The 21,560-nt window shown below is 45.0% G+C and overlaps 1 protein-coding gene across 1 annotated transcript in view; it reads left to right on the top strand.

Moving 5' to 3' along the window:
• LOC119732106 (protein dispatched homolog 3-like) overlaps nucleotides 1–21,560 on the top strand; it is a 52,673-nt gene that overhangs the window by 20,314 nt on the left and 10,799 nt on the right. Inside the window, exons 4-16 of the mRNA XM_038205497.1 lie at nucleotides 7,474–7,592; nucleotides 8,359–8,450; nucleotides 9,423–9,602; nucleotides 11,024–11,184; nucleotides 12,226–12,353; nucleotides 12,527–12,723; nucleotides 13,267–13,452; nucleotides 14,260–14,561; nucleotides 15,998–16,169; nucleotides 17,317–17,547; nucleotides 18,653–18,936; nucleotides 19,427–19,559; nucleotides 20,535–20,665. Coding sequence (XP_038061425.1) covers nucleotides 7,474–7,592; nucleotides 8,359–8,450; nucleotides 9,423–9,602; nucleotides 11,024–11,184; nucleotides 12,226–12,353; nucleotides 12,527–12,723; nucleotides 13,267–13,452; nucleotides 14,260–14,561; nucleotides 15,998–16,169; nucleotides 17,317–17,547; nucleotides 18,653–18,936; nucleotides 19,427–19,559; nucleotides 20,535–20,665 — 2,316 coding nt within the window. The remainder of the gene's footprint in view (nucleotides 1–7,473; nucleotides 7,593–8,358; nucleotides 8,451–9,422; nucleotides 9,603–11,023; nucleotides 11,185–12,225; nucleotides 12,354–12,526; nucleotides 12,724–13,266; nucleotides 13,453–14,259; nucleotides 14,562–15,997; nucleotides 16,170–17,316; nucleotides 17,548–18,652; nucleotides 18,937–19,426; nucleotides 19,560–20,534; nucleotides 20,666–21,560) is intronic.

Genomic DNA, 21,560 nt, shown 5'->3' with positions numbered 1-21,560 from the left:
GGTACGTGGGTTCGAATCCTGACGGGGAACACTGTCCTTGTGCTCTTAAGCAAGGCACTTTACCATTATTGCTTCGCCTTTCGGATGGGACGTAAAGCCGTAGGTCCCCTGTGTTGTGTAGTCTACTTCACTCTACTTACCTGTAGAGCAACACTACTTATGCATATTCCCCCTACCGGCAGGTATTTTCGCTAAGAGTTATATACAATAGCGCCCTCCGGCGCCCTACCCATAACACCCCGCGGCATGCGTGCCTCGTGAGCGTCCTCTTTTCTCTTAGCGGCAGGTCGGGTAGGACGTGCGTGAAATAGCTCGCTGTTTGCCTCGTCATTTACTACCCTTTTTTGCGTTTAAGAGAAGTATTTAATAAAAGAGTTAGTAATCATTAGTTTGTAGAGTTTCATCATCTTCTTGGTTTCGTTTATTTCATAAATATGAAGCGTTTGGGGAGGGCCGATCTGTCACTAACCGGAGGGAATAGTTCTCCCACGGGACGGACCGAGTTCTCGGGGGACTCTGCCGTTAACGCTCCGTCGTTACCGCGGCAGCAGTCTCTCGTCCGGCACCCTCAGCCACAGTCGGCTGGGGGAGTTGGCAGTTCCGCCGATCAGTTAAGGGGACCTCGGTCACCTTCTCCGGTCAACTCGGGCGGAACACCCAAACTAAAGGCACACTCCGGCAAGGTTCCCCTAAAACATATCTCCTGTGCCGGAGCAAAGCCTAAGAAGGGCCGTCAGGGCAAGCGTGGCTCGGCAACGAGCGCCGCTTTGGCACCTAGCCCTCCCCCGATCACGGGGCAGCCCGAGGGGACTAGCCGTCACACTTCGGTGGGCTCTAGTCACCCGTGCCCTCCCGACACAGTGCCGAACACCACTGGTTGTCGGGATGGGCTATTGCACGGGCTACCGGTCCGTCCAGCGCTCGCTCAGCCCACGGGGCCTGAGGCGCTGTCGGCCGGGTGCATTATGAGCGATACGGAGCCGGTCGCCCCGGGGGATCCCGGGCCGACGGCCCCCGTGCTAGCTCACTCAGAGGGACTACTCTCGTCATCGGATTTTTTCCGTTGTTCGGGGGTCCCGGTGCCCCAGGTGTCTTCCGATTTTCCTCGGACACACCTCGGGGCCGTTCTTCTAAAAAGAAGAATAAGAAGAAAAAGGCTGCACGTCGATTGCACCGTTCTTCTTCGGGGTCTGACGACTCCTGTGACCGGTCCCGCCGGGGCAAACGCTCCCGGGGGGAGGACGCGGTTTCTAGAGGAGATTTCCTGCTGGCTTTTCAGTCGATTTCCGATACGCTATCGGCTATGTCGGCAGGCCGCCGGGCGGGCCCTATTGGGGGCCCCCCTGCAGCAGTGGACTACGGCCCACAACCATCGGTCGTTGGGCCCGCATCACAGTCTTCAGTCACCGGTCACGCTTGGGTGACCCGTGAACAAAGGGACTTACTGCACAGATAGCCGTGCTCCTGGAGTCTTTATCTGCAGTGAATGCTTCATAGTCGTCATTCATTGGTCACGATTGCGTGGCCCAAGCACAACGAGGTACATGTACAAAAATGAAGAAAAAAAAACAAAAAAAAACCCATGTTCATACATGTTCATGTATACCACACATGGTTGCGCGCTATACCGGAAGCCCGGCCTACGGCGAACGGGACTTCACATTCGCCGGCCGTGGAACACGGTCGCGTGGTCCAGAGACAACGGGACCTACCGCACACAGTTAGCCGTGCGCCAGGATTCCCGCTTGTGTTTAGTCTTCACCATCTGCATAATATTATGTATATTATCTCCGAGGGTGTTGCCCAGCCACCACCGCGTGGTTCTGTACAACTAGCCCCTCCAGACGGCTCTCAGTCATCGGGGTCATTTTGGCCTTCGCATTCGGCTGATTCATCCGATAATGACGGAGAATCAGACCGGTTACAATGGCTGTCCATCGAGGAAACGATACTCCGTTTGCTGCAGAGGGACATTACACGGGTACTTAAATTACCCTCCGCCGATGAGCCCCCTCCGCCCGATCACAAAAATTTTCAAATCAAGCGCAGGACGGGCTCCAAATCTAACAATGACAAGGTGTTCCCCATACCTCCGTTGGATCAAATGTGAAACACATCGACAACGGACAAAGTGGTGTCCATTTCTCAGGCGGGAACGGCTTTATTATTTTTCTAATCCGGCCGAGTTTATTGCACCGATCCCACCGCGGCATACGATACCGGGATGAGGACTCGGTTTTTCGGCCCACTCATTACAAGCCTTGCAATTGTTCTCGGCTTTATTATCGGTCATACATGTACATGTATACGTTTTATACACGTACATGTACATGTATTGCCAGGCGGGCACGTTAATGAAACGTCCGTCTTCGTTCAGTTGCGAGCCGTGAACTCTGTAGCCCTCTACATTAATCACGGTTGGGTGACTCAAGGACAATGGGACACGCCGCACGGTGCTTAGCCGTGCGGCGGTGTTTCTTGCTGTACTGAGATCGCTACATTTTTTATGTACATCGTACATTGTCTCCGAGGGAGTTGTTCAACAGCTGACTGTGGCCGTGTGCAACTCGTCCCTTCAGATGTGTTTTACGGTTCTCGTTTACGGGGTCTATTCAACTCTTGCAGGCATGTTGTGGACCACATTCGAAAGATTGTGCCTGTATTCAAACTGCTTGCTGCTCTTCAAGCAATAATGTGATCATTACCGTTTTCCGTTAGCGAAATTCGGTATTTTTGTTGTTGTTGTCACATCTTCCCTCTTCAATGCAGCTAAGTACAAGCTGCCAGCAGTAGAGGGACCCCATTATTCAAGCGGCTCTTCGTAAATAATACTCGCAGAAGCTTGAATACACTTTGCAGTGGAATAATAAAGTGGGTTCGGCGATACGCGTTCAGCCTCCCTCTTTACCCTCATGAAGTACATTAGGTTTAATGTTTTAATCTTGACTCGACAGTCTTAGCGGACGTGTTGACCGCTATTTTCTTTATCAATTTCACAGTCTGCACTCAGTACTCTATAATTTTACACGAGTGCAGACCCTAACAATCTTGGCCCGCCGGGATAACATGATTGATGAACTGTTTCTCCCGTCAAAGTGCGCCCGCCAAAGATTCGAGTCCCACCTTTTAAATTTTTAACGGACAAAGATCTTTCTTTTGCGGTGCATATCGATGTTTACATCCATATTGGTCGATGTCGACTACATGTGGGCCAGCGCAGGTGAAGAACAAACAGTTGTTTGTTTTCTCAACTGCATACCTCTTGAAGTTGGCCCAGATGATTTTGTGTGGCCGTGCTAGCAACATTTGCTGTACGCCATGCCACGTAGGATAATGTAACAACGATTTCGATTCGGCTTCAGTTGTTTTGATGATTTCCATAAGTGACCTACCTGACTCATGACGACCTCCACCCATCTGTCACGTAGGAGCTCGTCAGAGAGACTTTGAGGCTGACATCAATAACATCGGGCCAGCACAGTGTTGCGCCCGTCTTGTATTTCCCTTGGAAAGATGTTGATGAGATTTAGTCGACTGTCTAACACATCAGCATGGGGAATGAGCCCTGGCCTGAAGGGTACACAACTGCAACTCATTTTCAGGCCAGAGCACTGAGAATTTCACGGTTTTCAAACCAAGATTCTCGCTGCAACTTCATGGTGGCTCCATCCAGCCAGTTTTTCCGCCTCACTCCTGGCCTATGCTCAGATAGTAAAGGCGATATGACTGCGCCGTGGAAACAAAGATTGGTGGCATTCACCTATTTGCTTGTATCGGCCCAGTCCTCACTGCATTCAGTGCAGGCCATGACCTGACTTGTGCAGTACCTCCTGTGGTTCGGCGTTGCCAACCTCACAAGGGTGGGCCTCTCACAGATTGCAGCCTAATTCATTAACTGTCATGGCGAACATGTTACCCTGCCAGTTAACTGCCCGCCACACGCATCTAGTGGCGGATTGGTGAAGCCCTGTGTGAGCATCATTCAAGTTCCATTAACATACTTGAGATGCTGGCAGTCTCGGAGAAACTGCGATGTTACTTCTATATTCGGTGTTGTGCCAGATGATCCTGGTTCGATGTGACTTTGACACAGTTGTAGTTTACATCGACGACCAGGTGGGCAGGCAGCCTGCACACCTGTGTACACTCACTTGAGAAATACCCCATTGGGGTTTTTTCCTCATAGCTTCTTGCTTTCGACGGTCCTCCTCCCAAGCAAGGACAACTAACCACATGTCAATCTGACTTGTTTCATGAACTAGTCACAGATTTCCAGGCTAATGCCTGAGGGTTCCTGACCCCTATACATGTACATGGCACGCGAATACGATGGTGATGAAGACGGACAGGCTACTTATATACACCTTCCTGTCGTCTTCCTCTTATCCATCGGGTACTTAATCAACTGGAGCAGAAAGATGACAAGGTCCTCTTCTTAACTCCATGTTGACCTCATTGATTGGTTTTCCAGGGTTATAACCATTCCCTTAGTTCACCAGTTGGAGGTACAAATGCTCTTCCGAGCAGAACAATATTCTGTTCCAGCACAGCTTGGGTTTCCTTCACCCAGCTCCGCAGGAATTTCTCCTGATGTACTGGATGCTGTAATGCTCTCCTGTTCACATCAGACCTTTCTCAAACAAGCTATGGCTTTTACAGCCTGCACTTGAGGGACTTCTAACATGACAGTAGATTACTTAATGTTAGTCAGTTGAACGTCCGTGTCAGTTAACTTAAGGGGATGTTTTAACACCCCTGAATTGCAGGACCTCTTCAACACCTTCTTATCCAAAAGTGTTATAGAGATCTTTAGAGTTCTGTGAACCAGTGAACAATTTCACATCTGTTTCATTGGTTCCTACGGTTGTCTTTTTTCTTTTCTGTTTTGTAAGCAGTTGTTACTTCTTGGTATACATGTAGTAAAGAACTGTTTTCTGTATAATGGAGACGGACCACATCTGATGGGAACCGAGTGTGCCCATCCGATTCCTACGGGAGGATTTTTGTTTTTTAACTAAGAATGTCGGAGTCCTCTTTACCTCCGGACATCTTTGTTCTAGGCATCAAATCATTGTCCATTCCAGATGGAAAATGTTGGTGCCGCTCATGACTTTGGCGTCTGATCCCTAAGGAAGGTTTTTTGAGCTAAGACGGTCGGAGTCCTCTTTGCCTCCGGATGTCTTTGTTCTGGGCATCAAATGATTCTTGTCCATTTCAGACAGCGAATTTTGGTGCTGATCATGACTTGATGTCTGCTTCCTAAGGAGGGATTTATACTAAGGACTGTCAGAGCCCTCTGGGCCTCCGGACGTCTTTGTTCCGGGCATCAAATCATTCTTGTCCAGACGGAGAATTTTTGGTGCCAATCATGACTTAAACGTCGTACATTAGCTGCACTGGGACGCTTTGAATCGGTCACTTGCAGTTACAAATGTAATTGTCACGACAACCCTGCCATACCAACAGGCTTCTCGCGACACGTAGTTGTCATGACAACCCTGCCATACAAGCAGGCTTCTCGTGACATGTTTTTTTTTGTCATGACGACCCTGCCATACAGGCAGGCCTTTCATGACATGTATTTATCATGGTGACCCCACCATACCTGCAGGCTTTCATGACAAGATTGCCTGAAGGTTGGCTACGGTCATCCATGAAACCACGGACATATCAACGGCAGAATCCGTGTGATTGGTCCGCATGCACAAAATAAAAGGCAGAGCATGGGAGAACAGTGTTGAGGGCGACTGACTGAGCCCCACCATGTTCTCAAGACATTTTCAGACCGGAGACCTCCCCAGCATTGGTGTCTCCTAACTCTGATTCTTTATTGAACTCTGTACATGTACATGGGCATATTATAGTGTCTATATGTACCATGTCATGATGTTTTGCCTTTCATGATAATTCTTATTTTGTGTGCCCCACCGAACTCTTATGTGTAGGTATCGGTGGGCTGTAATTCATTACGTGTGATTCCCACGGGGATCACATCTCTGTTGGCATGTTGAGGCTACCATTATGACTAATGTCTTTATCATGCCGACCTTTTTGGGCTGCCTTATCCACCCACATGTGGAGCGACGGGCCCATCCAGGGTTTACGCGTATTGTTACGTGCCCCTGTGAAAACACAATAGCATCTCGCATGACCCACCTCCTTGACGGTGCTAGTCTATGCATAAGTAGTGTTGCTCTACAGGTAAGTAGAGTGAAGTAGACTCCCCCCCCCCACAGAAGTGTGGTTGGGGTCTACGAACGAATACTTACCTGTAGAGCATCCCTCCCTCCTACCCCACTCTTCTCGATGCCTTGGGTACTTTGTTGTATTCCGACTTAGCGCTCGAGAAAAGAGGACGCTCACGAGGCACGCATGCCGCGGGGTGTTATGGGTAGGGCGCCGGAGGGCGCTATTGTATATAACTCTTAGCGAAAATACCTGCCGGTAGGGGGAATATGCATAAGTAGTGTTGCTCTACAGGTAAGTATTCGTTCGTAGACCCCAACCACACTTCTGTGGGGGGGGAATTCATGTTAAAGAACCCAGTAACACTTATCGCTTAGAGAAGCAAGGCACTTTACCATTATTGCTTCGTCCTTCGGATGGAACGTAAAGCCGCAGGCCCCGTGTGTTGTGCAATGCAGGTTAAAGAACCCAGTAACACTTATCGCTTAGAGAAGCAAGGCACTTTACCATTATTGCTTCGTCCTTCGGATGGGACGTAAAGCTGGAAGTCCCGTGTGTTGTGTAATGCACGTTAACGAAACCAGTAACAAGAGAAGGGGTTTGCCCCGGTGTTTCTGGCAGTGGCTGCAGTATGTGCCCCAGCACCTCGCAAACCTTTATAAACGTGCTACATAATTGGTCTCATATATAAATTTCATTTACCTGTCTTTAAAAATAGACATAATTTCCAGCGCCTTGAGTACCTAATTGTTGGTAGATACGTGCACTATATAAGTTTCAGGTATTATTATTGTCATGCATCTGGTCTACACGGTGGGCCAGAGTTGACCCATTGCATTAGTGTTACGGGGTAATCCTATACAACAGCACTGCCCGGCTCCTATTTGACAGTCAGTCAGTCAGTCAGTTGATAGAAAAGGTACATATGCAAGAGGACTCATGGCTTGCCCTCACACTGCTTAGTATGAAGGATGTGACTTGACCCAAAACAAACAAATATCCATTTACTAATTTCCCCTTGAGTTAAATGAAACCCCGATTTTAGTTACGAGACCTGGTGTGTTTGCTTACACTCTCAGCACTCCAGTTTTAATTTTACAAGTCTACAACGATTTTCATAAAAGCTGAGTGTACCTGATCCCACAAAATGATGTTTAATTACTTTTTTTCAGGAACTAGTTTTTCACATGTAGAAAGGGCATAACATTGTCCTCATTGTGATGTGCCCCTAAAGTTGATCATGAAATAAGTTTGATCACATATATTTGATTGATAACTGTCCTTCAGGTGTATTTCGGACCGCCGTTCGGTGAGGATTCGAACCCTCCGAGTGACCGGGAATCATCTCAGTTGTACGTGGATTTCCTGGTCACATACATTGACCTCCTAGAGAAGGCATCGACTGAGTAAGTTCTGATTTTATTTACTACATGTACATAATTTGTTTTTGGTAATGAAACCAAGGATTCCTCAAAAGCGCCCTAGGCACTGTAGCTCGCAAGCCTGACGAAACCTGTAGAGAGGAGACAATGAGAAGAAATTACAGTTTTAGAGGTGGGAGGAAAACCCATGAAGAATGTTCTGAGGAAAACCCATGGAATCAGGTAGGGACTGAAAACCCAATCCACATGTTGGCCAGAGCAGGAATCGAACCCGGGCCATAAGGAAGGCGAGGAGAGAACCACTGCAAAACTCTGACTCCCCAAACGCACTTCTTTTGTTGGTCGATGTTTCAGTCAAATTTTGTATTTTGAAATTGTTTCCAGATGCGTATAGTGTTACTTTAAAAATAAGCTCAATCGGATTTCGGAAGCTGCTGGCCAACGAATGCCTGTTCTTGCATGAGTCACGTGATTGTGCCATGTAATTTCTGGAAGGAGTAGTGTTTTGGGTGACCCCATGATGACCTTTGACTCCAGTTTGGTCATGTGACATGTTGGGCTGGGCTACTGATACTTTTGACAAAGTTTGGTTGAAATTAGTCAAAATATGTAGGAGAAATAGACAATGTCGACATTTGTTACAAATCAACGTTTGTTACTAACTAACTAACTAAACAGAGAGACGTGTTGATTTGTTGAGCTGTCCTACAGCTGAAAATAAAGAAACAAGTGTTATTAAAGAGTCCTGAATATGATTTAAAAATACTTCCTGCTTTTGTGTTCCTTTCAGTAAAGTGCGTGTTTTGTACGGCGGCACTCAGCTTTTCGACTATGAAGTTAAAGAAGCCATCGCACATGATTTGCGCCTCTGCATACCAACTGGTAAGAACTACGTGGCTATGTGTTGTGTCCTTGGGCAAGCCACTTCATCCCAACTTGCCTCTCTCCACCCAGGAGTATAAAGGGGTACCGGCATTAGCTGGGGAGTAACCTGCGATGGACCAGCATCCCATCCAGGAGGATTAAAAATATTCTCAGTCGTTTCATGCCAAGGAATAATGGGCCATATTGATAATCATAATGCGTATTTATAAAGCGCACATATCCACCAGTATTGGTGCTCAAGGCGCTACATCATAATTACCCTGCTCATTGGGCCAATGAAACATTCCAAAGACAATCTCAGCTCCCTGGGGAGTATATAGCTTGATACTGCCATATCAGTGCAAAGAAGCTGGGTGGAGAGAAGCAATGAGTGACAAAGTGCCTTGCTTAAGGACACAAACACCGCAAACCCGGGCTGGACTCGAACCCACAACCTGCGAAATGACCAACACTTCACTTACTTTCTTGTTTCTCCGTGCTCAATCTCTAGGTATATTGCGATCGCGTATTCCTTCTGTGTGTGTGTGTGCTATTTTTGATAGGTTCACTATAAGTTCAGTCATCAATCTCAACCAAACCTGAAAGGTGGTCTATGGAGAGAAGGCCAACGTCAAAAAAATCCTTTCCAATATGGATATTTACGAGGTCTCTGGAGAGCTCAGTTCAGTATTACTAATGACTCTAACATGTGGGCCTTTCCACACTAAAGGGGTACAAAAGTGTGACATGGGATTTGGAAATGAAGCAGGAAAACAATATCAAGTTGTTTGTCCCATTGTTTACTGGTACATTCCCACCCCATTGTTGAGGATTGTGTTTTTAAAGAATTTAAGACTTTCCAGGCGAATTTGACAAGATATTTATGCTCACAGTGCTAGGTATATAACATGGACAGAAAGTTTGCCAGGGGGATCGCGCAAGCTTTACTTGCAGTATTTTTTTATCTTCTTCCCCTGTTCTTACATCCAGGCATCACCATCTTCGTCCTCCTCTTCGTCCTGACCTCCTTCTCCCTCTGGTTGACCTTCTGGGGATTCCTCAGCATCATCCTCAGCTTTGCCTGGGCTTACTTCATCTACCACGTCGCCTTCGGCAAGGCGGCCCTGGGCCTGCTTAACCTGGTCTCTGGCTTTGTCATCATCGGCATCGGTAAGAATTTTTTTGAAATGCACGTAGGAATTTCAATTCAATTCAATTCAATTCGATTTGTCACAGCCCAAAGGGTGAATTGTGAATGTTTACAGTAAAGTACAAATATAACAAAACATTTGAATTACTTCATAAAAAAAAAAAAATCGTCATAAATTAATAGCTATCAAATAAGACTAAATGAATAAGATGTCAAATACATGTAGGATAGCAATATAAGGACACACATAAAGAATACATATTTTATCTTCTAAGTAAACAATAAAGCAACATTCGTGCTGATGAAATTAAGGTTTTTAATAAGCTCAATTGAAAATAGAAATTTTGATTTCTATGTTATTATAACAAATTATCATATATGAATTCTCACTTATGAGGCAGAGCGCTTTTCCGGTAGTGTTCTGTTCTACACCTAATTTTCTGAAGTCTGCTACCAGAACGCAATTCCGTGCGTGAAGTGCGTGTCTCAGGTAGCCAGTCACGGAAGCAACGAAACAACCGAGATGCGAAATTCCAACATAGATCATAACGTCTGCTCTGGAGTGAAACAAGGTTGCACGTTTCAAGCGCTTGTTCATATGATTCGTAATGACTAGAAAGTATGGTTCGTAGAGCGCGTTGTTGATTTCTTTCTATTGCTACCTGTTGCTGGGTCAGGGAAGATGTATGATGTGAATACTGTTAGAAGATTAGTGGTTGGCATTCCAAAACGTTGGAGCATGGGGATGATGTACAGTTTTCTGGCTGCCTTGGAAGTGATGTGGTTAACATGGTCTGTCCATTGGAGGTCATTTATAGCTTGACATGAAATATGTAAATATCCGGAACAGACCGACTGATTACACGAGTGAAATCCATGCTCAACGTGAATAAAGGACTGGTACCTACCCTGATATAGTATTGTTCCAAAGAAAACAATAATTATTAAAGGTGGTTTTAAAATATGTGCCGGCGGGCACATTCTTTTACCTGTTACCAACAGAATCCAGGCATAAGACCTGTTTGCTGTTTTTTCAAAGTGTGCAGTAGCCACTAAAGCAAAAGTGAAACGCGATAGTTGTTATGTACTCTTGATGCTCACATGAAGACGCAGTGGGATTGTACACATTTTGGAATATACTTCACGTGCACACTTCACGCCATACACGCATTTACGTGTTTTTCATAACCCCCGACTACCGACGCACAAAGGGAGAGCAACAGATCCTTTCAGTCCTCGGGATTTGTGTCTTTTGTTGCAAACGGTCCTAGATCGTACGGTTATGTGCTTAGTCTATGGTAGTGTGTTATATTACAGCACAAAGGGAAACACAAAGCATTGTCCTCAGGAGTATAGTAAAACAAGAGTGTGTGTGTGCTTGTGGTGTCCATCTACTCTCATACACACGGTTCATTCTCCATCACTCTTGATTGATTATTAGGAGTGGATGACGTCTTCGTCTTCGTCAACACCTTCTTGCAAGCTGAGCATTACAAGGATCCAGTACAGCGCATGGCACACACCGTCAAGACGGCGGGCATTGCAACATTCTTCACGTCATTCACAACCGCCGGAGCCTTCGCAGCTAACATCGCTTCCCAGGTAAAAGAAGATGAGGCCTCCCTTCCTTCCCCCTCCCCAACCTTCCCACCCCCTCCCCCCTCGAAACCCTGCCCTCAATACACTCTTGGTTTAAAATATTGCTTACTATAGTTGATGAATTCAATAACCTAAAAGTGGACTTTTGTTCTCTCGTAAGAACGGGCCCCATAACTATACAATGGCCATACAACGTAGGCCTACAACATAGCCTGATCGATTAAACAGAAATTTTTTGTCTGTTTGCTCCACGAATTCATGGCAGATTTGATTGATTTTATGAGAACTTTTATGGGTTTGTTGATGGTGAAAATGATGGTTAAGGCAGACGGTGAATTTTAATTCAGAATTTTGGATTCAGAATGGATGAGAAGAGACCATAACGGTTTGCACTGTCTCTGAAATCGCTGGTACAAATCATACCAAGTCATTTTTTCCTATCCCACACTATCAGCATTGCGTCGCGTCGGACAGTAGCTGACTATTTTATCGCGCCAAAATTATCCATTTAGGTCAAAGGTTATTGTGCACAACACCCGCAATCGGACATTCTGCAAGTCACTCGCAGCGAACAAACGTTCCGTCGGTGTTAAAGAAGTCTGAGTTGGAACGCAAAGTAGACTTACGGAAATGTCGCGGTAAGCTTCCGCATGGCTGTGGGAACAGGGCTTTATTCTCATTCTCAGTTTTGTGTTTCTCACCATGTTTGTCACCCTATCTGTTGTCCCTATTGACATCTCCTTTCTCTCTTTCCCACAGATCCCAGCTATCATTGACATTGGCCTGTTCATGCGCCTCATTCTTATTCTGTGTTTCTCACCATGTTTGTCACCCTATCTGTTGTCCCTATTGACATCTACCCCACGTCTCCCTCACAGATCCCAGCTATCAATGACTTTGGCTCATTCATGTGCCCCATTCTGTGCCTAACTGTGTTTGTCACACTGTCTGTTATCACTCTTGTCATTGTCAGTTTCTGTTTCTCACCGTGTTAGTCACCCTGTCTGTTGTCCCTAGTGACATCTTCCCCTTTTTTCCCCACAGATTCCAGCTATCAATGACTTTGGCCTGTTCATGTGTCTCATCGTCACGTCTTGCTGGATCATGGTGGCGCTTGTCATGCCATGCGCCCTCACGCTGTGGCAGCGCTGTTTCCACTGCGAGGTTTTCATGTAAGTAGACCAACACAAAATTTTACGATATGTTTAAGGTAGTAAGTATTTTTTTTCTTTTGCAACTCTGTGAATTTCTCAACTTATAGATAGATAGACTTGCCTACATATGTTTGCCTTAATATGACCATGCATAAATATGTCTTAATGTTATAATGTCAACCTGTTCTCAGATTCAGGCGTTGCACAAGGCGCTCTGATGATCCAGCAGCTGCCATGGAGACGCTCTCCCGTGTCCTAGACCGCCACGAGAGACAGGCCACGCCTCCGAGCGAGACGTCGTCAAGCGAGACGGGCTCGGGACCGGAACGGTCACATGAGGATAACGACATCCCAATGCTGGACCTAGAAGAAGATACCAACATTCAACGTAAGATTCTTGGGGGTTGTTGGTCCATCACAAGTCCATCACAAATCCTTCACAAGTCCATCACAAGTCCATCACAAGTCCTCACAAGTCCATCACAGATCCTTCACAAGTCCATCACAAGTCCATCACAAGTCCACTACAAGTCCATCACAAGTCCATCACAAGTCCATCACAAGTCCATCACAAGTCATCACAAGTCCGCACAAGTCCATCACAAGTCCATCACAAGTCCATTACAAGTCCATCACAAGTCCATCACAAGTCCATCACAAGTCCATCACAAGTCCATCACAAGTCCATCACAAGTCCATCACAAGTCCATCACAAGTCTATCACAAGTCCATCCAAAAGTCCTTCCGTCCCAACTCAAGCCAAAAGCTATTGAAGTGAACCATGCCAAATATATTCTTTTGTTATTGTTCATGTCCTGTTACATGTGACTAAACTTGAAAAAGGACTTGTGATGGACTCCAAATCTGGTATAGCGCCCTCACTAGGGTGTCCACAAACACACTTAATGCGCCATTTCTCCATATTAAACAGATCTCCTGATTGATGACAACGATGAGCCTCTGATCTTGACAAACGACGACGACTACTCCCACGCCCCCACTATCCCAGCCAGAGGCCCCGCCCCCAAACAGGCCCGCAGCATCACCAAAATTCTCCAGGGATTCCTGAATCGATTCGTAGCCACGCCCTTCATCCGCGGCCGCTGGCTTGTCATCCGTGAGTTCTCTCAAACCCATCCATCTCGTTGAATTGCTTTAAACCAAAGAATTCCTTGAGATTTCTGTCTGTACTTTATTCATGTAAGAAATATTGAATTACAGTGTGTATTAAAAAAAACGCAAACAAAAGATAACAGAATGCGAGACGTAGAATGTGTAACCAACATAGATGAAATAGGTATGGTTTGAAAGATACGCCTTTCCACTTTAAAATGACACATCAAACGTCCAAATCTGATAATTTTTGACAGAGTTATGAGTAATTTTCCAAGAGAGGTCAAATTGACCATGGGACTAAGTTTTCCATTTTGGGCATCGGGACAAAGGTAGACTAATTGCCTCTGTGTGGATATTTGCCTGGCTGACAAAAAAATGTGTAAACACAATTCTAAACACTTTCTTGCTATCAATTTTTAAACATGTTAACATGCTAAACAGTTTTAGCATAAGTGTAAGCAAGTGTTTAGAATTGTGTTTACTCGCTAAACACATTTTATTTTGTAGGTCTGGCAATTATCCACACAGAGGCAATTAGACTACCTTTGTCCAAATAAACTATTTTTCTCCCAATGCCTAAAATTGAAAACTTGGTCCCATGGTCAATTTGACAGCTCTTGGCAAGTTGCTCATAATTCTGTCAAAAATTATTGGATTTTGATGTTTGATGTCTCAATAGCGAAAAGACGTATCTTTCAAATCATATTTTATGTTGGTTACACATTCTATGTCCGGCATTCAGTTATATTTTGTTTGCCTTTTTTTGATACACACTGTAAACTAATGTTTCATTTTTCCCTTGCTTCAGTTGTGTATGTAATGATCTTTACTGCCTCACTGGTACTCGTCATCCACATCAAGCCGGCGACCCGCCCCCCGGCCCTCTACAACAAGCAGACCAACTTACAACAGCTCCTAGACCTGGCTTACAACTTCTCGGGCAAGGATATCAGTTGTAAGGGTTGCTCGGGGCTCGTCACGGACGGTCCCCATGTTCAACCGCAACCGGTCCCAGGCGGGCCTGTTACCTTACCGATGGTACCCATACCCACCAAGCACCCTACCCCAGGGGGAGGGCAACACCCTGTGACGCACCCCCACGGGAAACCGGTAAGAACTGGGCTGCTTAATGCTAGGCACAAATAGGGTAAAGAGAGTAGGCTAAAGGGAGCAAATTCCTTGAGTGGATTCTCATGACTGGTCACTAATGTATAAAGTTGCAGCCTGTGTAGTTGTAGTGTTTTGGTGGTCAGTAAATTATTGTTAACATTTTTAAAGGTATAGTCCATCATTTGTAATTCGTGCATTTTGCTCGTTTGAAGCAACAAACATTCTCAAAATCTAAAGAAGGGTGATAAACAACTAAGCTGATTAAGTTTCAGCTCAGCTTCAGCTGTATTTTTCTACAAAAACAACATTCTAGGATCTCGATTTCAAATCAAAAGTTGCTGAATCAGGTTTTGAATTGGGCCTGAAGTCAGCGTCTGAGACACGTTCTTACTGAGCCGAATGCAGCTACGCAGTGTCGCGCACTGATCCGACAAATTATAGAGGGCGCGTGTGCATCGTGTCAACGCTTGCGAGTGCTATGCCGTATTAAAAAACGAACTACTAATGGAAATTTCCAGCGGTGCGTCTTAAGACACACCGTTGGAAAGGCCTTCTTTCGTTGATTTCTTCAAAATGACAGCATGCCAGAAAGAATAATTTCCCAGGGAGTTTAGTCCCCTTGCTATCTTTCAACCAAGTATGTTTTTCAACAGTAATTACGTCGGTCACTTTTTGGATAGCTACAAATGATGGACTGTAGCTTTAAGCGTTGCTTTGAGTCTGGTCAAGTCATTGGCTGGCAGTGAGTCACGAGAAGCTGTTTACCTGCGATGGCTTAAATGGAGTCGAGTCACCAAACAAATGTTAAGACTCAAGTTAAGATTTGAGTTGAGTCACAAAAAAGTGTGACTCAAGTTGGACTCATGTTGAGTCACAGAAAACTGTGACTCAAGATAGACTCACGTTGAGTCACTGAAAATTGTTACTCAAGTTGGACTCACGTTGAGTCACTGAAAATTGTGACTCAAGTTGGACTCACGTTGAGTCACTGAAAATGTGACTCAAGTTGGACTCACATTGAGTCACTGAAAATTGTGACTCAAGTTGGACTCAATTTGAAGCACTGAAAATTGATTCAAGTTGGACTAATTGAGTCAATTGAAAATTGTGACTCTCAAGTTGGACTCAAGTCAAGTCACGGAAAATTCATGATGGAAGATGGAATTTTGCGTCAGGGTGATGTAAATCAAATTAAGTTTTGCCCTTTACCGACGTACATGTATAAACCCTCACGGAAAATTGTGACTCGAGTTGGTCTTGAGTTGAGTTGTTGCAAATTGAGACCCAAGTAAAACTCAAAGTGAGTCACTGAAAAAAAACACAACTTAAATTGGACTCGTTGAGTCATAAAATATGGTGGACTTGATTTGAGTCATTGTCTCGAGTCATTACAACTCTTTGTCAACTCACTATATCCACTAATATGTCCACTATAGATGACCCCTGGAATTGCTAAGCCAACGCAGCCCTCCATCCACACCCAACCGCCTGACATCCACACCCAACCGCCACACGTCCACACCCAACCACCAGACGTCCACCACAAATCCACAACTCGCCAACATGTGGCACCAGTTCGACCCACAACAACCACTAGACCTGTTCAAAGTAAGTCGGGGGAATATCATTTATTTGGACAAAAGAGGGCGCCGTTTAAAAAGAAAAGCTGAGCTAGCTGGTTCACGCACACTGTTCTTTAGTTATATGCGTAGTGTTCTTTCAGACTAGATTTTTGGCAGTTTGTCAAAAAAAGGTTTTTGTTGGACTTGAATGTCCAGATTACTGTCCTTTTACTGACTGATCATTGGGCGGGGCTTCATGGATCATTGGGCGGGGCTTCATAGATCATTGGGCGGGGCTTCATAGATCATTGGGCGGGGCTTCATAGATCATTGGGCGGGGCTTCATAGATCATTGGGCAGGGCTTCATGGATCATTAGGCGGGCTTCATAGATCATTGGGCGGGGCTTCACGGATCATTGGGCGGGGCTTCCTGGATCATTGGGTGGGGCTTCATACACTTATTGGGCGGGGCTTCATTTATCATTGGGCGCTTCAAGGGTCATTTGGGGTTTCATAGATCATTTGGCGGGGCTTCATAGATCATTGGGCGGGTCTTCATGGATTATTGGGCAGGGCTTCATAGATCATTGGGTGGGGCTTCATGGATCATTGGGCGGGGCTTCATGGATCATTGGGCGGGGCTTCATGGATCATTGGGCGGGGCTTCATGGATCATTAGGCGGGGCTTCATAGATCATTGGGCGGGGCTTCATGGATCATTAGGCGGGGCTTCATGGATCATTAAGCGGGGCTTCATGGATCATTAGGCGGGGCTTCATAGATCATTGGGCGGGGCTTCATGGATCATTGGGCGGGGCTTCATAGATCATTGGGTGGGGCTTTACAGATCATTGGGTGGGGCTTTATAGATCATTGGGCGGGGCTTCATGGATCATTGGGCGGGGCTTCATGGATCATTAAGCGGGGCTTCATGGATCATTAGGCGGGGCTTCATAGATCATTGGGCGGGGCTTCATAGATCATTAGGCGGGGCTTCATGGATCATTAGGCGGGGTTTCATGAATCATTGGGCGGGGCTTCACGGATCATTGGGCGGGGCTTCATAGATCATTGGGTGGGGCTTCATAGATCATTGGGTGGGGCTTCATAGATCATTGGGCGGGGTTTCATGAATCATTAAGCGGGGCTTCATGGATCATTAACTGACCCTGACTAACATTCTTTCCTGTAGGACAAACCTGCGCCGATCGCAATCAGCCGTGCCCATTCTACAGCACCTGTGACGACAGTGACCCATCCCAGGGCCCTGTCTGTCACTGTAAATTCTCCTGCCCCAACATGTGGGACATAGTGTGCGGTTCCGACGGCCAGAACTACAAAAACCAGTGCGCCATGCGGAAGGCATCCTGCGAAAAGAAACAACTGATTGAAATGGCATACTCCAGTCCCGGCCCCTGCTTCAGTCAGTATTCACTTCGTTCTGGCTTGCATGCTTTCCCTTGGATCAGCTGATTTTCGTTTTTCACTGCTCACTTCATTGTGCCATTAAAAATTCCTCATTTATTTTTGGTTTCTTCCGGGTTGCATGGCTGGATTTGAGATTTAGTCCTTGTTTTGGGGGCATATTGTTGGATTGGTTTTTAGCATCAATATCAATTCCTCTATAGACAGTCCAAGTTTCAAGTTTGTTTCATATTATACAATGTCTGAATAGATCCCTGTTCTCTGATTGGTGGGTTTTTGATCACGTGTCATTGAATTCATCGTCCCAACCCAGGGCCCTGCCGCACTGCAAAAAAAAAGAAGTTCGATTCCACAGTAACACTATTCAGGCGTTGTATAATATATGAATGTTTCACTAACATGCGATGGAAAGAATAATGTCATTCGGTGACATGGAATGTTCCATTTCGCCTCATGGAATGGAATATACATCTGTCACCTCATGGAATTATTCTTACCATTGCACTCATAAACATTCATTGTTTGAATATTATTATGGAGCCAATACAAGACACAAATCAACAATACACAGCTTTCAGCAGTGCAGTCTGCGATAAGCACATTATGTAGTTTGCTATGAAGCGTTCTTGCAAAACGAGTCAGAAGTGGGCAGAGGTCAAAATGAGGGTTTGCAGGTATCATTAACGGACAAATTCTCCTTACATTTCTGTTTGTTGCAGTTTAATCCGATATTCAATTGACAAGCTATGGCTGTTTAAAGTTTGCGTTTATTGATATGCCAAAAAGCAAAAACTGAGAAAAAGGCCTATAAAAGTTTCAAGTTTTGTTTTCGTGAAAATGAAAGATGCCAATTGTTTTCCTTTAAAACACTTGTATTCCACGAATTTTTTAACGATTTCTTTAAAACATGTGTGGCACACATATCAAAGATTATAAATGTCAATAAATCTGAAATTCAAAACAAAAATAAGCCCATTCAGTTTTTTTTTTTTTTCACTTCTCTCCACTACGGCTTGTGCCCAGTTCCGTCTCATTTTGCCAGAATGCCTAGTATTAATATTTTCTATTGTACATGTTTCATCATTTCTGGTTTCTACTTTCAGATCCACATACTCCAGCCAGTGGAGGGGGCGGAGATTCGGGTGGAGGAGGAGGAGGAGGAGGTGCAGGAGGTGGAGGGAGTCAAGGGTCAAATACTGTCAAACCCGGAGGGGGAGATGGTGCCGGATCCCCTCATGCAGGGTACAACCCTTGCCCAGGGGGCTCGTGTGGTAAGCCGGGGGAACGACCAGTGCTTGACAACACTGCCCTCGTGTACCTGGTGTTTGGAATCGACCACTATGCCCCAAGTAATACAACGCAGGAGCATGTGGTGGAGGACAGCAAGGTGAGAGGGAGGAGCCTCAGACTGGATTGGTCTGGTTCACTCTGGTTTGATCTGGTTCATGTCTGGCTCAGACTGGTTTACTCTGGCTCAGATTGGTTTGGTCTGGCTCAGACTGGTTTGCTCTGGCTCAGATTGATTTGGTCTGGCTCAGACTGGTTTGGTCTGGCTCAGACTGGTTTGCTCTGGCTCAGACTGGTTTGCTCTGGCTCAGATTGATTTGGTCTGGCTCAGACTGGTTTGGTCTGGCTCAGACTGGTTTGGTCTGGCACATGCTAGCTTGGTCTGGCTCAGAATTGATTGTATTGGTTTGGTCTGCTTCAAACTGGTAAGCTAAACTGGTTCAGACCAGATCTAGCCAGTCTCAGACTTGTTTAGATCGGTTGAATCTAGAGCAAATTGAATAAGGCTGATTCCTAAATTGTTTTCTATATTTTCATTTCTCTTCATGACCATGCCCACATTTTTTGTCCTTTTTTACATTTGTTTGTAGGGTACAGCAATCTATGATCCAGACTTTGACCTTGGGAGAGATGAGACAAAAATAGCTCTGTGTAAAATCTGCAAGAAGATTGCGGCGAAGAAGGACCTAGTCATTCCAGGCGGCGCTCAGTGCTTCCCAAAAGGTATCAGTCTCGGTTCAAGACTCATTTTGTTCCCCTAAAAACAGCCGGTCCCTGCTAAGCATTCAAGCCGCTGCGATGGTAGAGGGCGCTCTTAAAAATATAAACCAAAATCCAGCCTTGGGAACTTTTGCACTTGAATCCAAAGAAATTCTCTGCAAACCTCACTCATGCGCATTAGCTTGAAAGCAGAGTGCCAGGCATGCTGGGAATTTCTCGGGTCAGCTTGCCAACATTCTCAAGACTGGGCTTGATTCATCTTGTTGAGAGCGTTTGACTACTGATGCCGAAGATCTGGATAGTCTTAAGTATCACCCGTTGTCCAACGGAGCAGTCTCAGTAACCAACGTATGATATAATAATAATAATCTGGGAGGCTAACGATGCAGTTTAAAAAGTTGCTATTTAAGAGATACGCGAGGAGAAATTGCTAAGCGCCAACACATGTGCCTGTAATTTATTGGTCCTATCGACTGCACAGTACACGAACAAAGCACGGGTAATACAAGCACGGTGCGATCGAGATTCCCTGCCGTTCGTTTCGGGCAGTGTCACATTGTCACGCAGCAATTTCCACTCGACTCGCGTACTCATTAAATTTGCAATTTTCAAACTGCGTCATTTTTCATAAACTGTTGTCAGTATTGGACAATTTACAGTCTTTGGCAGCAAGCGGGGTATCAAAATGTAGCTAACAACATTCCCCAAAGGTCTATGTAAATGACGTTATCATGAAACGATCTGCTTCAAAATTGTGACCCTCCAATGAGTTTGGACTTTCTTTTTCTGCATGGTTTAGAAGGCACCCACTGAATGGTCAGAATATCGAGGTCAATTGAGACGCAGTCTTGTTTTGCATGACTTAATCGCCAAATTGCTTGCATATCATAGTCCCTTACATATCATAGAATGGGGCCACTTGGGCCTTTGATTTTTCATCCTTTTCATTACTATATTTTGTTCGTTTTTAACTTTCAGAATATTCTAGCCTCATCAACGCTATGAAAGCCACATATGAGGATTGCAAGGACATCCCAGATTCCTATTCCAATAAGTTGATCGGACTTCACAACAACAAGGTTTACTGGTTCGCTATGGCCTTCAAATCGGTATGTTAGATTGGGTTTTACCATTCCAAGTGGTTCATTTGAACAATCTACTTTCATCTCTGTCCGCTGTTCACATTTTATGACTATAAGCCAAGACATTCTTGTAGGTTCACTGAGGAATTTCTTGGGGGAAACCCTCTGTCATTTGTTCGCAGTCTCTGGAAAAAAACAAATTTGGACTCAATTTATTTATTCAGTTATTTATTTATTACATTTTGTTACCCAGGGTATGCCCTAACGCCATTAACTGGTTTCCATTGGGCCCTGCATACAATACAAATAACTACAGACATGTACAAATACACTACACTACACTACACTACACTACACTACACTACACTACACTACACTACACTACACTACACTACACTACACTACACTACACTACACTACACTACACTACACTACACTACACTACACTACACTACACTACACTACAAAAACTGAAAGCACATGGGATTAATAAATAATTGTTAAGCAACTTTTATAAATATTGCAAAACTATTACAACTACATGAACAACATCGCTTTACTATAAGGTGAATTCAGTGAACACAAAAGAATGTGTATATTCATTGTGAAATCAAAAAATTAAGGCCGCTGATTTGCTGATTACTGGAGGGGTGAAAACCCCGCGAAAAACCCTTTTGGGAGAAAACACTGTAAAATTCCCATCCGGCTCTGTATTTCTATGGCAACCAAGTTTGGCAACTCGGTAGATCAGCACAGATTTAGATCTAATAAATGAAGACAATAAAAAAACGCTCACATATTTGCGGAATATCACTGACTGAACTTTTTACGTAGTGCAGATTTGAATGAGGTTAGAGAAGTCTTTGTTCTCAACTGTACATGCAAGTTATTCCAGATGATTGTACCAGTTACAGCAAAGCTC

This window comes from Patiria miniata, unplaced genomic scaffold (assembly GCF_015706575.1).
Source record: "Patiria miniata isolate m_02_andy unplaced genomic scaffold, ASM1570657v1 HiC_scaffold_24, whole genome shotgun sequence".
NCBI classification, from domain to species: domain Eukaryota; kingdom Metazoa; phylum Echinodermata; class Asteroidea; order Valvatida; family Asterinidae; genus Patiria; species Patiria miniata.
Note: the sequence above shows the minus strand (reverse complement) of the source record. Positions and strands in the feature narration are given on the sequence as shown.